We start from the raw sequence: 16,251 nt of genomic DNA, 5'->3' as shown, positions 1-16,251 counted from the left end.
AAAACTCCCTGCTACTGTGTCTCCTACTAATATATATCTTATCCATATATAATGTGAGATGAGTGATGTAGCTCTAATACCTAGGTACGTCTGAGTGTAGTCTAGACCATAGCGCATAATTACCAGCATACAAGAACATTGTCTCGTCTTAATCTTAATATTTATGAGTTTAATATGAATCTTAATGTGCTCGGTGAATTTACGCGTGAACATTTGAATATTTTAATTTTCATCAAGTTCTGAACTATTTTTAGTTAGCTCTACCTTGATTTTCTTATTAAATACATATTCTTTCGGTTTTTTTTGGTTATTAGTTATCCTATTCTTTACTCAAACGCACTTCGTTTAAAGACTAGAAAATTATTGATTTGGATTAAAATATCTGCCATCTCTATGCCAAATTTTACTAAAATAAATCCATCTGGTTGAGTGTAAATAAGTGACAAATATTTACACAAACAGACAATACGGAATACATGAGAAACATCTTTAGTTTTACAGAACAATCAATAAGGAAACAATATATGTAATGACAATTATCATAAACAAATATTGATTTGAAAACAAAACGAAATATTTACTAAGAATTTGTGACTACGTTTGTGTCAATATAATGATGTAATGCGCTCATATCTTCGTTTAAAAGACAGTATGAAGTGATTCACTGGGAAATGGGAATAACCATCTTGCAAAACCTATGTTAACAATATCTAAAACAAAGAACTACTTCTGTATATATTATAAATAACAAGTCAAAATGTTATAGATGTTCAATGTCATCAAAGTCATATTAAAAAAAACGACTCCCGTGTTAAGAATCTTGTATCGCGGGCGGTTTCACACACATTCAAGTCTCATGCACCACGACACTCAAACTCAGATCAAGCGTTCGTGAATCACACAAATGCTTGTCCCTTGGATCAAACCCACGTCACATCGCGCACTGTGAATTATGCGTGGTGATCTTTACCACTCGGCTATCTATTGTACATTTTATATCTTGCAAATTGACGTTATAAAAAAGAGGAAATAAGTATAGTCAGGTAATGTGTATAAAATAACTTAGAAAAGAATGCTTCCATTACTTCCTATCTGACTTTTAAGTAAAATATAATTTATTTAAGCCTTTTTCATTTGGCGAATACTTTGAAAGAGATTTTTTTAACTTCAAACATTTTCCTTGGCGGAAGACGGAAGTTTTTATTTGCTAAAAAGGTTTATAATCCAGCTCTAAAATGGGTGTAACGCTGTAACTATGTTCAAACACACAAAAATTCAGACCAATTTTGACAACTTTTGGTATAAATGCAGCTAATAACAATACTACTCATTTAATACCAAAGGCAACAAGGCGGGACTCAACTAGTTATAATATAATATTATAATGTCTAAATTCCTATAACTGATGCATTTAGCCAGAAGTCACAGTTTCGAGTCATGGCAGAGGTTTAAAATAATTGAATGATGGATGTCTTAAAGCTCAGCTGATAAACAAATACTGTATCTTATTTGTATCGTTATTCAACTGTCTCCTGGCTCTCTGCCAGTGACTGTTTTCCAGTTGGGTGTGAAGAATGCTATTCATTCATTCTGTCATCAAACTATTCAACTTGTTTCTAAGCATTGTCTCGAAAATGCGCCTCACCCTGTACTATAGGAAGAGTTTATGTGGTAGTATGACTATGCATTATGTATAAGCCGATGTAATCTATAGCCGATAAAAGCGACTTTTAACCTATGGTATACTCTAATTTGAAATGAAGTACTAATTGCATGTAAAGTGTCGATTCTGATAGCCTTGTGAAGCTCTCTCATACAACATTGCTTGATTTTTATTGAAGTCACATTTTTTCTTCAAATTATTGTTACTTTATCATTTTTGTTTTTATCAATTTGCCGAATCGATGAATTTTCCTTGCTTTACTATATTTAAGATATCTATTTAAAGAACACTGAGTTGCGTATTAGTGGAGCGTGATCAAAATTTGGCACCGGATTTGTAACACAACCCCAAATGTTACGATTATGTTAAAACATAATTTCTAATGATAATAAGGGGTCCGTGATAATCCATAGCATGGCGTATTAAAGTCCTTGTACGACACGAAACACCAGTTTTGTTGATACTCTTAGCCTTCATATGTCTGTCTCGCTATAATTACAATAATATCTATAGGATACTAGCTGTTGCCCGCGACTTCTTCCGCGTGGTTAGACGAAATTGCGACTATAACTTGAGATTTAAACTATCCTATCTCTCAAGTTCTATCGAACTGCACATGGTGTGCGAATTTTATTATAATCGGTTAAGTGGTTTAGGAGTCCATTGAGGACAAACATTGTGACACGTGATTTATATATCTATAGAATATTATACTTCTGTACCTGTAAAACCTGATATTAGTGTGTACAGCTTCTAAACCTCAACATTTTCTTCATGATTTTGTTTTTGAGTTTTGTCTGCCTGTTTGTAACTAAGAACAGTCAGTATTTCAATAAGAATATTTCTTTAAACCTTATCAAAAGTGGCTCCTAATGGTTCGTGTATTTGGGTGAATTTCAACAAATGCCATTTTTTTTATCATATCGGTGCTTTTTTTTGTTTACGTATATTTTGCTTATTTTTTAGGTTTTATGTAATCTTTAGGATAGTATATATTCCCAAATTTAACATCATCAACATATCATGTAAAACTTAGAAGAAAAATCAGTTTGAATTCTGGTTTCCACCGATATGATAAACCGGCACCGATTTTTTTTTATGTACACCGATATGAAAAGTTTATCCACCGATATGATAAATTTATCCACCGAAATGATGACATATCCAGCGATATGATAATCTATCTATCTTTGAAATATAGTTAGTATAGGTGCCTATATATTTTTACAAGGGTGAACGAACTGAAGACCTGAACTGTCTGGTCTCATGAAAGAAGAATACATCCAACGAGAATTGATTTAAAAATAAATTATACCTATTTTATTATATAATTTCTACTTTTTCTTTTTAATTTTTTTACTATAGGTTCTTAGAGTTTTAATAAAGAATATACATTTGTATTACCAATGTCTTTATTAAAATGAAGCACAAAGATAAATAAAAAATCTCTTAAGGGATAAAATTGCAAAATACACATTTATTACTGTGGACGATCCAGCTAATTGTTTTACAATAATAACAATAAAAATAACTGTAAGTCTAAATACCTAATTAATCAGTCTTTTCAGTTTAACATTAAACATAACCACACTACAATAATCACAGCTTTAATTATTATTTACCTTAAAAAAAAACTTTGTTTTCAGTACAAATCACAGATTACAGATCGTTTATATCTAACATCAACAATCAACATCTAGTAAACAATCTTAACGCTACTGCTAATAAGCAAATACTCTACATCTAGTCAAATATTTAGTAAAGTTAAGCATACATTAAATCTGCTAGTAAAATTATTTTGTTTTTTATGTAAATCAGCCTTTAAGTTAAACATTAATCACAACATAACTTGAATTGCCATCTTCGTACTCCGCATTTGTAAAATAGCATCATAATTATAGTTTTAAGTCAAAAGAGACTATGTATTCATAGCTAATCACAGCACTTATATGTATATTATTATTAGTTAAATACAACAATTAACACTGTAACTGTTATAATAACCGCAGCCACATCAACATCGCTCCGGCGCTGGCGCCGCGACCGCACCGCACGAAATTACACAGGATCTACCGATATGATAAAAAGACACCGAGATGATAAAACAATCCACCGTTATGATAAAGCAATCCACCGACATGATAAAACAATCCACCGATATGATAAAGCAATACACCGATGTGAAAGAAACTGTACGTCCATAACACCGATATGATAACCTAGGACACCGATTGAATTTTCTTATCATTTCGGTGTAAATTATCATATCGGTGGTAAAAAATGCCACCGATTACACCGATATGAGAACACCGACGTGAGAAAAAACACACGTTTTAGAAGATTAAAGAAAATGTATTATATTTAGGATAAATTGAGTAACAGCCAATGAAGTTAATTCACTTGCTGATGCTGTTAGAACCAAACAATAATAATAAAACTACTCATTACACTGAAAAAATGGAACCACCGATAACATAAAATAATTGTCCGGGAGCAACTGAAATGGCATACTTACGTTATTGGTGGGAAAATGCAGCGACTTGACACACGTCCATCTTCACTGCGCGCTAGCGCACACTAACGAGGGAAATAATATTGGGGTGGGGACGCTGTCGGACCCGCCGATGTAAAGTTAGGTTTAAATTACTTTTGGCCACCGATATGAGAGCATTTTTCGAGACAAGTATGTTTGTGCCTCTCAGTAATTATAAACGTCGGTTATGTATTAAAATATGCTCTATGTTAATAATAAAACTAATAGTCTATTAAATAAAATTAGTTACATACTTAACTTACTTATTTTTACAAGTGTATAAGCATTTTTGTCAGTAAAAAAAGTAGAGGGACAGCCACCGATATGAGAAAAATTGAGGTTTATGTTTTTTTTTCTACCCTTATATATAGTCCTAGGCAAATTATATTTTTGCCACAACCCAATAACTGCCTATTGAATACAAAAAAAAATAATCCAGAACAATATTTCTTTTTTCAAATACGAATTTCACTAAAGACAAAAAAAAAAGTCATTTGGGAAATTCACCCATTTATAATATACACACGTTCTGTTCTTTAACTTGGCTTGACACTCGAAAACAAAAACACAATCGTATTGTAACTTCCTTTTTAAAGACATTTATATTTAAACAGGACAATGTATTTAATTCTCAAAGTTATTCGTGAGGAATGAGAGTCTTTGATCATTGCTCTTTCTTTATCTTGGCTGTGTTCCAGCTCTGGAGGTGTATAGATATGTGCCCTTACTGCGGGTTAAACTGAGGGGTGATGGCTATTGCCAAAACTCATTATCTTTAAACTATCATTAATCAAATAATCGGTGTGATCTTTAGAATGTAATGAACATACATTTGTCAAAGTCGTAAAATAGTCAAAGCAGATTGGCGTTTAATCTACAAATTATAGTTTGTGATTAAGAAAAACAAATCACACTTGTAACAGTTCCAGTATTTGAAACTACTTGTATAATACGTTTTCTGATATTCATTAGGAAAAACAATTTTAAGTGATTTTAAAATCACACGAAAATTTTAAAACTTTTCTTTACTTTTATACCAATTTAATATGTATCTCTCTGCTCTAGCCTTAACTAAGGGGATGTCAATTATTTTTCGATTCACACAACAATTATTTTTTTTTTAAATTGCAGACAAGAAATATAGCGCAATGAGAAATCACTCATACTTAAATAAGAAGATAATGTGGTTTAAAAGTAACATAGTTAAATAAAAACATATTGTATTCCTTGTTAACATTCTTGTCTGAATCTTAACCACCACACACTGCTCAAATAACATAAAATGGTTCCTATTAAGCCATAAAAATGCAATGAATAACATTATACTCAAAAACAAATTACGAAATCCCAAATAACAAAAAAGCAAAACGAGTTACAAAGATAGGTCTTCAAACATTATTAAAGGAATACTTTCCAAATTAAAGCCAGTGCAACAGGTTGGGACAGGATAAAAACAAAACTTGTTTCTTGCTGTCTCCGCTGGTGGTTCATGTTCACGTAATTTGAAGACTGACATATTGGTGTTGACATGTTGCGAATTACTTTTTGGGCAGTGAACTGCAATAAATGCTTGATTGCTATTTGATTGTTCTTCAAAAGAGATCTTGTATTACCTTTTAAATATTAAGAATAGTTCGATTAAAACATTGAACTCCATAGAAATATTATGCTATTTAAAATAAACAGTTATAAAGTCTATGTAACTGGTATAAGTACTAATATTAATAAGGTTAGAGAATCATAAAATATACGCGAGGGTTCCAACACAAATAGCTAACAGATTATAATCCACCCACAAGAACTGTCTATTTATGTCGCTCTAATTACGAAAACATATAAATACCAGCCGAAAATAAACAAAAAAACCGTTCTTAAATTAAAAAACGGATCATACTGACGTCACATCATTAATTCATCACAAAGTTCCGCAACAAAGACAACAAGTCTACGGTACAAAGCCCTTTTATTGGATAACGCTTGTTCGGTAAGCTGCAAACAAACCTCCCACAGTCCGTATAATCTCTCAAACCGGCTCAAACTTTATCACAAAACAAGCTATTTTTATCGCATTATAACATTAAAACTGTAAGTAAGGAGATACGAAAATGTTTTTCTTTTACTTCGTAATAGTTTTGAACTTTCGAAGTAATTTGTTTTATGTGTGGTTCGTGGAGTGCTTACAGTGGAGTCTTGGGGGCTTTTAAGACTACAAAACTATTGTTAAAGAAGACATATTCTTCTTGGTTGATATTATTTGGCATCTTGAGGTGCTGGTATTATTTAAAAAAATATTTGGCCATTTAAAATCTTGAAAGCACAGGCGTGAGGGAAAAGGCGGGCACTTTTTAAATAAGGTTTTTCGGTAGGATTTATTCTGAATAATATACGTACAAGACGCTAATTCATATTTTCTTTAGGTAAACTAAAATCGACTAAACTTCACTTTTATTTTTATAACTAAACAATATTAAATACTCAATAGTTACAATCCTCAATTCCTAACACAATGAATACAAAATTAATTCTAATGAAAACAAATAAATCTCTCGTATAACAAAAACTAGAAGCAATAATGTTTTGCAATGTGTTTGGTGACAGAAACATTCCGATATGTAGCGTGGGCGGTGACCCGACACATTCCCAAATATTTTACTATCGCCAAACACTTATTACTTGTGTGGAAATCTGGATAATCGATTCGCTGTGTTTTGTTTTTGCAAGCCTTTGTGGACATTGTTGAATAGCTTTAGAGTTTTTATATTGAAAAACATTCTAAGAGCTTGACTCGTGATATTTTACACGATTTATGTAAATAGTTAGACAACAAAACAACATTGAATAAATAGCAGTAACTATGAATCAACATATTCAACATACCAAAAATATTTTAATTTTTAGTCTATTTTTAGTCTGGTATATAGAAGCAATTATCTAAACTATATTAACGTAAGAACACATATAAATACCAGACAGGACTAAAATGTACCACAACCAACTAATATGTAAAATAGTAAGCTAATTCAAAAATATTAAGGCAATCCCGACTTAATAGCCAAGTCATCAACATTCAAGTTTCATCTATTCGAGTAAATTCCCTCGTATTTACGCCACAACTACTCATGACCTGCAATGAATCGGATAATATTAAAATTAGAAGTGCTGCCATCGCCAGCATTCCCAGTGCTCATAAAACTCTTATGAGCATCATTAAGAAGTATTTATTCCAACAATATCTTGCAATGAAATGCATTGTAAAGACAAGTTCTCGTTTGTTACCAAACCGTTTAAAAACTATTGCTTTACGAAATATATTATGTTACTTTTATGTACATCCCATAAAAAAACTGTAAATATTAACCTACACGGCGATAACTGGCTATTTATGGAATTATGAAACAAACAAATCAAAATGGAGTCAGGTGTTCCAGTTTTAAAAAGAGCGCCAGTAATTGTTCCCGTTTAAATAGAGATGGCTATAATATGTATTCCTTATTTCATTTTTTTTTTAATCTTTATTTTAGAAGATATATAAAAAAATTACTATTGTTGTTATTATAAAATGACAACTCTAAATTATCAAATCACTTAGATTAAAATAGCAAATTGTAAAGTAGTCCAAAAGACTAAAAAACAAAACAAAATACAGAAAATATCGCAAAAAAAAATACAATCTTCAGTATCCTTCCACGTAAACCATTACAAACGAAAATATTCGCAAAAGATTAATTCTAAACTCACATACATTTAATATGCTTTTTATGGTTCTTTATGAAACAATATACGCTTATTATAGGCCTTTATTTACGTGCTCCTCGCTCCTTAACCACACGAATAAAATTCTAACGTGGCAACATTTCACATAATATTCAATATTATTCAACTGCCAAGCTTTAGTCAGATGCTTTTTACATATTAAAATGGTTAATCCTTTTACACCTACGTACCTATTTAGATATTTATAATAAGTACTTAACGTTGGGATAATTTTATATTCAAAACAAACAACGTCATTTTGAGCAATTAATTTTGTATCAAAGGCGTACGGTAGATCGGTTGTCAACCGCTTAAAGTGCCGAGACTTCAAATGCATTATTCGGACGAGTCGAAAAGTGAAATAGTAATTTCTTTTTGGCTTTTGTCGTTTTTTAGTGTTGTGTATTAACTTCTTACAAAATTTAATATTATTCTAGCTGTCCCAGCAAACGTTGTTTTGACATATTTTTTTTTCGAAATAGGCTAATTTAAGGCTTGCTTGCAGAAAATTACGTAGTTTTAAAATTTTTATTTGTAAAAACCGTTCAATTGTGGATTACGTCACTACAAACTTAATGATCTACATATATTCCCTTTCGGGATCACTAACGACGTTGTAATATATACATACTAATGATAGTAAACTAGTGCACAAGTTGAGTAATACCGGGATTACGCTGGTCATATTTGCATCTTGGCATTTTCCCAAATAGGTTTCATAATGAGCAGAGAAATATGACCCTGTAGATAGGATTATTTGTATTAAACGTCGTCGATCGATGGATGATCATCCCGGATTGGTCGTATATACCAATCCGGGATGAAATCTTCAGCCTTACAAATTATACTGAAAAAAAATTTTCTTTGTAGCTGGTTTTCTTTGTTCTTTCTAGTGGTTTCTTAGGTTTACGCGAATGTTAGACATTGAAATGAAACTACTTTTACGGATTTTATCGCGGTTTAATTGGGCAGTCTGCCCGTGACCATGATACCTGCAAAGGTTTCGAAACGTCGGGAACTAAAATCTAAAATTAAACCGCGATAAAATCCGTAAAAGTAGTTTCATTTCAATTTGTTCTTTCTTTCAGTTAATACATTGCCTACATATGTGCTAAACAGACATCAACTTCATTTGATTGCTTCTAAAGCCATACAAATGCCTTGATTTCTATCTGGGTCTCGAAGCAAAACCCAAAAGAGGGTAATGAATTTGACATGTATCGTACAGACGTAGCAAGCCCGTTTATATAGCCACTCATTATAAATTGATTTTGACAAATAATTCGTTAAACAGCTAATAAAACTGGCAGGCGCGTTATCCAACAAGGTAGTCGCAACAGCGATGTCTTAATGAAAAATAAATGTCGCGATCATTTGAGGAGTTAAAGCTCTTCCGAATACTCCGTCCAGTTTCCAAGAACTACATATACTGGACAAACGCATCAACAGTTTACTATGCACTACAACTACCAAAAAAAAACTCAGAACAAAACACAACAGGATAAAATTGCCAACAATTTTCCGGTCGTGTTCCTTAATTCGGCCAGTAATATCACACCACTTGACAAAGGATGCGTCTCGTTAAACCTACAAAAGTCTACACCCTTACTGCTTTGACATCAGATATTCTTGGGAAATGCTCTGTATGTTTGTATGGCAAACGACTCTAGTATTACTGTGATTTATTCTTCTTTGACATGTTGTGTGAAAATTTTTTAGTTGTTTCAGACTTCCCGGAAGAAATCTTTGCCTTTAAGTTTTGCAGCGTTTCAGTATTAAGAGGACACAGTTTTGTATTTCTAAAACTGCATTTAGCCTACAATTTAGATCTAGAGTTGTTTATTTGACAGTGGCAATAAAATATTGCTATAAGTATATCTGGTTTTTAAAGCAATCAATATTTGTCATCATCTCTACACTTGACTAAATAAAAACCGATACCATTACATAATTTTACCCAAAAAAATATGATTCTGTATTTGGAAAACAAATTACCTTATCAAAAATAATATTATATCAAAATACATATACGTGTTAATTATGTATCATGACGCAGTATCTCTTTAAGATATAGGAGCATCATTTTCCTTTAACGGTAAAAGTGTATCATCGATATTAATAATAACCGTCGTCTTTTTAATAATCCCACGTAATACAAAACCAGTTACCGTGATATGAGAAAACGAGTGAAGTTGTTATGATCTCCTCCTATTTGGTACTTTAAAAAAAAAACATGAAATTAATATTGTTTCTGTAACCGTCTTTGGTAATATACGGTAATCATAGCCTTGCGATATTAATCTTGAATCAATCAAAAGAACCAAATGTCACCACAACCACAAGTCGCAAATGATTAACGATTTCAACACCCAGCAAATACAGATTTTATATTAAAGTTTTGCTCTGTGACCGATAGAAGTCTTGTCTTATTGAGCTGCGCCAAAAAACATTTTCTCCAAGAAACACCAAAACTTAACTTCATTTAATTCGCTTTAACTAGTGTCAAAGTGCAGACCATTATCATGTTCTTAACACATCTACATAAACGGCTACATAAAGTTCGACAGAACAGTCTAGAACTACGTATTTATAGCGACGAACTCTAAATAATAGTGTTTTGTACCTTATTTTCCTGTAACTAGCTGGACACGAGGATCCCCGTTTCACGATGCAAACGATTTAACTTAGTTTCGACGAAACGGTGTCGAAGTCGAGACACGCTTCGGACTAGTTGCTAAACTTAGTTTTGAATTGACTCACGTGGGTGATGGGCCAATAGCTATTTAAGCGATGGACGAGGTAGGACGTAGTGCTACTTTGATCACGTTTAGGAAATATGATGGTACTTTATTTGTAGTCGGAGTTTATACGATAGGGATGTCACAGGGTAAGAAGAATTACTATATACAACTATATGTGGCTAATCAATTATGGACCGATGTTTCATATTGCTATCCTGGCAGTATCTTATTGAAATAAGATAAATTCGCGAATCTACAAGTTCCAGAACATGGATGATTGGGCGCGTGTGGGTGGGAGGGAGCTTTTTGTAGTTTTTTTTTAATGTTGATAGTTTTAAATCTTGAGTGGATACACCAAATACTTACTCAACAATGGAAATGTCTTTGAAAACTTTTTAAATATGTGTATGTTCTGCCATATTTGTGAAAGGAAGGGAAGATATACATAGTAAAGTAATATCAAAGGGAAACAGTTTCGCTGTGAACTCTTTGCTTCTTCGTACACTTGTTGTTAAAGTTTGCTCGTATGTACTGGTCAACGTTGTTTTAAGTTATATGACACTTATCTTGAAAGCGGTCTCTTGTTTTAGCTTTTATCTTCGAAGATAGGAATAATGTTGTTCAAGTTTTGACTTAGCATACATCGTGGCGCGGCTTGCTTGCGTAGAGATTAAGTTAAAGTATTCGCGGAGTAAACAAAGGTCAAACAAATTCTATTTTATAGCAAATACTGCTGTCTTTTTTTGGGAAATCATTCTTTTTTTTTTCAATTTTCCGTTTTTTTTTGAAATCGAATGTCTATTATTCGGAAATAAATATTTTACGTAACCGTAGTGCAGTAAAGTGACATTTTAACAGTCTAATAAGCAATGAGGCCATTATATTAGTTGTAATAAAGCTAGCATCGTCGAAGTGATATTAGTTTCCACTGGATGCATTGGCGAGCGTGCTGGCACAGTCAATTGTCATCGATTTTAATAACCTCTCATCCGTGAATAGATGTTGCAATACTATTGTCGAGAATACTATTGATTGGGTCAAATAATTTTGAATACGAATATTTTGAACGTGCCTGCTTAGTTTATTGAAAACGTACCTGTTTCTACCAGTTGTACAAATTTACCGCGTAACTTTGCACCTAGTTCAATTCGTGATATGATGACACAAATTTACTTTTCTTTAAATTATTTTACCTCAGTAATCAAATGGCCTTGATTTACGGACAGAAGCGAAACTCTCTGAACAAGGTTGCATTTCAAACGACCATAAACATTCAGCTAGTTGAGCAGAATCCTGGTGTTACGTTACTTCCCTCACTTATTTCCAATAATAACTTATTGTAATCTATTATGTTAAAACATTCGATTGCATTACATGTCCTTTAATAAATAAAAATATACAGAACTGAGCTGTCCCTATATGCATCCATGGAGATAAATACAAAAAAAAAGATTCGTCTTGTAGTTTCAGATTTTTTTTTTCAATCAAGAGTGGTTAATACTGCCCTTTAACTTTATCGTTTAAGTTAACAATCATAATTAACAAGTTGTGTCCATTGTCCCCAGTGGTGATGGTTACCGTGGTGCGATAGTGTGCGCAGTGCTGGCGTGGTGCGCATGCGCGGCGCTGTGCGCGCCGGCGCAGCTGTGCTCGGGCGGCGCGGAGAACGACCCGCGCGCCGCCCGCTTCTGCCAGGCGCTCAACACCTTCCTGGAGCTGTACGCAGAGGCGGCCGGGGAGCAGGTGCCAGAGTATCAAGGTGAGTGGTCATTCAATTAAATTAGTACTTCACGGATAGCCGAGTGGTTGAGGTCAGGACGCCAGGCCCACCGTGCACGTCGTGTCGCGGGTTCAATAATCATCGTGAATTGAATATTCGTGAAATCCTCCGCGACTCAAGGATTAAATTTCTTACTACAGGAGTCGTTTTTTTTTTATTCTGGTCATGACATTCAATGGTCATTGTAATATTTAACGATTTTACACAATATTTAAAAGAGAGCCTTAAATCCGCGAGTTATTTTTTTTGTACTAAAAAATTACGAGGCGTAGCTAACGCCACATTTACGCGCCTATGAAACTATTTATTTTGTTAAAGTAGACATGTCTTATGCCAGCAATGCAACCAGTTGCCAGTTTCAAGTGTGTTTGTTAAATAAGCTGTACACTCTTTAACTGTCGTGTCATTCTCAACGCCGAATATGTTTGTTAATACTGCAACTAACACCTCCCTTTTCCGTTAGCCCTGGTGCGCGATTACCCCCAGCTGCTGGACACGGGCATGAAGCGGCAGGACGTGCAGCACTCGTTCCTGCGTTTCGGTCGCCGGCGCTGACCGCCCGGCCCCCGCCGCGGTCTCGCCGCACCCACGCTAACACTCCGCAACTCACACACAGCGACCAGGCTTAGATTCTTTGCTAATATAACATATATTTAGTTATTTACGTTATTTCGTCCAAAATATTTAAAAAGTTCCTTTATAATGTAAGACCGTATCAAAATGCTAGGTATCCGAACACTGCGTAATTAAAAAAGCACACTTGACATCGAGACGTCAACGACACCTGACGTCAAACCTCTCTCTCCAAATTCTAATAGAGTATATTTAGAATTATTATAAAGAAATGTACTTATTGCTAAAAGTATTAATAGTGTTTAAGATGTAATAAAACGATCTTGTTGTCAACATTTTTGTGGCATTTCATTTGATAAGCGTAAGACTATTTAAATAATTATTATGATGTTTTAAATAAATAAAGTATGTATTTATGACAAGCTTATCTGTTGACATTTTGAAATATACCCTTATACCATATCCCCATCCTGAAACACAAATTGAAGACAAAAAACAAGTCTAGTATTAACGAAGCCATAACAGGTATACCGATTAAGACTTAATGTGAGAACTTGAAAGTGGTTGTCAGATTCTGATGTTACTTTTCCTTACTACTTAGCATCAACTTGAGCCTTAAAGCGCCATAAAATTACTTATTAAACGAAGCTCACATACAATGTAATAAATTAGTAATGTTTAGTAGGTATGACCAAGAAGTTCCTTTCAATAAAAAGTAACTACGTCATTTTAACACAGAGCATTATAACCAACAAACCTACAATTATAAGGTTCCTGATTATACTGATGTAAACCTATTAAATTAAAGCAACACTTAAGATCAGAAAAGGATCAAATACTTACTCATCAAAAAATAATAATAATAATAATTTAGTTACACAGTTAACTTTCTTCTAAAACAGATTTAGGGAATTTGGTAGAACTGAATTAAAAGACAAAATTATTATTTTTCATATATTTCGCCCTACGACACACATTGTAAACATACATAGACAAAATACATAAAGACATCCAAATCGATGCTATATACTGATCCATACATACTTCTAAGTTACGACACAGATTTGAATCGAAATAATGTACTCCTTGAACCATACGTCTATTACTAATACTGCAAACTCACACATGCCACCATATGTTTGAATTTAATGTACAAAAGTAATGCTTTTCAAAGGAATATTCGACCTTATTAGAAGTGGTATAGAACACATTATTACAAGGAGGACGAGCTAGTTACTACGCGAGTCGTCATCGCTGACCGATCATCCTTGCGAGGGTCAACGGTGGCAGGCGCATGTTGCGTGCGGCGGCAACTGAATATAGATTTAGCAAAAATATGACCGAACCTTACCCGCATAAAGACGATGTATTTGAAAGGCTGAAAATAATATTTTACAAGTCTTGTTTAGGATCTTAGATTCAGATTCACAATTTTGAATTATACGATATTGGCGGTGCGTTATTATTAGTCAAGTAATTGAAAGTTAAATTTAAATACAAGAATATGGTTCAACGAGTACTTCTTTATTAAAGTTACATACAAATTAAATTCGCATAACAATGAGTAAAAGTTACAAACGATAAATAATACTAAAGATTACAAAATACGTCCAAAACAGAATACGTACATTTTATATACATTTGACTAATGGCAACACTTAGTTGTACAGAAATGTTGCCAGGGTAATAAAATTAAATAAATTGTGTGACCACACTGGTTTAGAAACGTCGGAGATGCCTTAAGGTCAAAAAGGACTCGGAAAGCACAAACAAACAGACAAAGTACAAAAGATGTTTTCAGTAAACGTCACTTATGTTGCCAGTGTGGTCTTTTGTGAACGATCTTTTTCTTACAAATTCTTCCCTTTACATACTTTATGGGTTCAGATGAGTGAAGATTAGGACTCGTTAGTTGACTTTAGGACCTTACCTTTGTATCTAGGATGGTGTTGACATGTATTTTAGTTGTTAGAAAATCTCTACAATGGTTTCGAGACGGAATTGAGTTGGTATTTTTAGCTCATAATGCTGATCACGCGAATTTGAAGAGCATTATTTGTTAAATCATGATCTGCACTCATAGACAACTGACATTACCGAAAGCTTAAGCAGCAGTCTCAAAGTTTCTTTTGGTTGGTCACGTGATTGGATTTTTCCATTTTGATACATTTTGGGCAGCATCAAGCTTTAAGAAATGCCATATGTTAAAGGTGACTAGTAAGGTCCTAGGCCGAGTCCTCAATTTGCGTACATGTGCGAGTATTAGTACAATCTTGATAACCCATTTACCCATCGTAAGACATAATTTTAGCACCATACATTTACACTAACCATCGAGTTATATTTACAAGAAATAAATGAAATACACATACATTACTTACCGATTAACTTCTAGAAAGTTATTGCGCGGTACGGTAACAATACTGTTTTAAATATCACTGAAAGCTGCTAGAGCCTGTAGCCAAGATACTCTACTACAGACGTGCGGTAATAGAATCTAATCCATATGTATGGTACATCCAAATGTATGGTAATGACATTTCGCTTCGTCAAGTCACGTGATTAAGATCTGTCATTTTCATCGAGCGTTTTCTAAAACGCAAGCTATTGTAAAAATATTACTTAGTTGAGGAAGCTATACCTCAGGGATTTTGCAGTTGTAGGAGCTAGCAGGAGTTGCTCTTTACGGTGAAAAAGAATTGGGAAAAAATGGAATGGTGGTAGTAAGTCCTATAAGGGTCTACCACAAAGTATTAAAGTAACATGACAGTGGCGTAGAGCGACATCTTTCTTCCACACCAGCAAAAATATTACTTTCAGTGGTGATTTTAGGCTATTTGAACATATAAAAGCGCTTATCTGAAATACTGTACTCAAATACAATACGAAATATGTAACAAGGACTTGCAGGAAAAAGACATCACTATCTATTATTGAAAAATAATACTTAGTCAATGTGCGGAATGAAAAATACTTTAACATGGTAAAATACCGTATCGCGCAGATAACTTTGAAGATGGTATAATCGGTGTTCGTTAGAGAGTTCAATTATGGCAAGTATTTGGTATGGATATAATGTTACAATTATGGTGTCATGTATTTAATATAAAGGCAAGAAATATAGCAGTATTGCAATTCGTGCTTAGATTGTTTTGACTGAATTTACTAATCTTTACTTTGCTAATGAGTTTTTAGTAGGGTATAAACG

The 16,251-nt window shown here is 33.5% G+C and overlaps 1 protein-coding gene across 2 annotated transcripts in view; it reads left to right on the top strand.

The window, feature by feature from the left end:
* Window positions 1-13,470, top strand: part of LOC113499225 (myosuppressin) — a 30,579-nt gene extending 17,109 nt beyond the window's left edge. For both annotated transcript variants that reach the window (XM_026879619.1, XM_026879618.1), the window contains exons 2-3: window positions 12,256-12,449; window positions 12,934-13,470. In XM_026879619.1, the coding sequence (XP_026735420.1) occupies window positions 12,256-12,449; window positions 12,934-13,025 (286 nt within the window). In that variant the 3' untranslated portion in view covers window positions 13,026-13,470. The remainder of the gene's footprint in view (window positions 1-12,255; window positions 12,450-12,933) is intronic.
* Window positions 13,471-16,251: the final 2,781 nt, after the last annotated feature.

This window comes from Trichoplusia ni, chromosome 12, assembly GCF_003590095.1.
Source record: "Trichoplusia ni isolate ovarian cell line Hi5 chromosome 12, tn1, whole genome shotgun sequence".
Classification (NCBI taxonomy): Eukaryota; Metazoa; Arthropoda; class Insecta; order Lepidoptera; family Noctuidae; genus Trichoplusia; species Trichoplusia ni.
The sequence above is the reverse complement of the archived record's forward strand: the minus strand, read 5'-3'. Positions and strand labels throughout refer to the sequence as shown.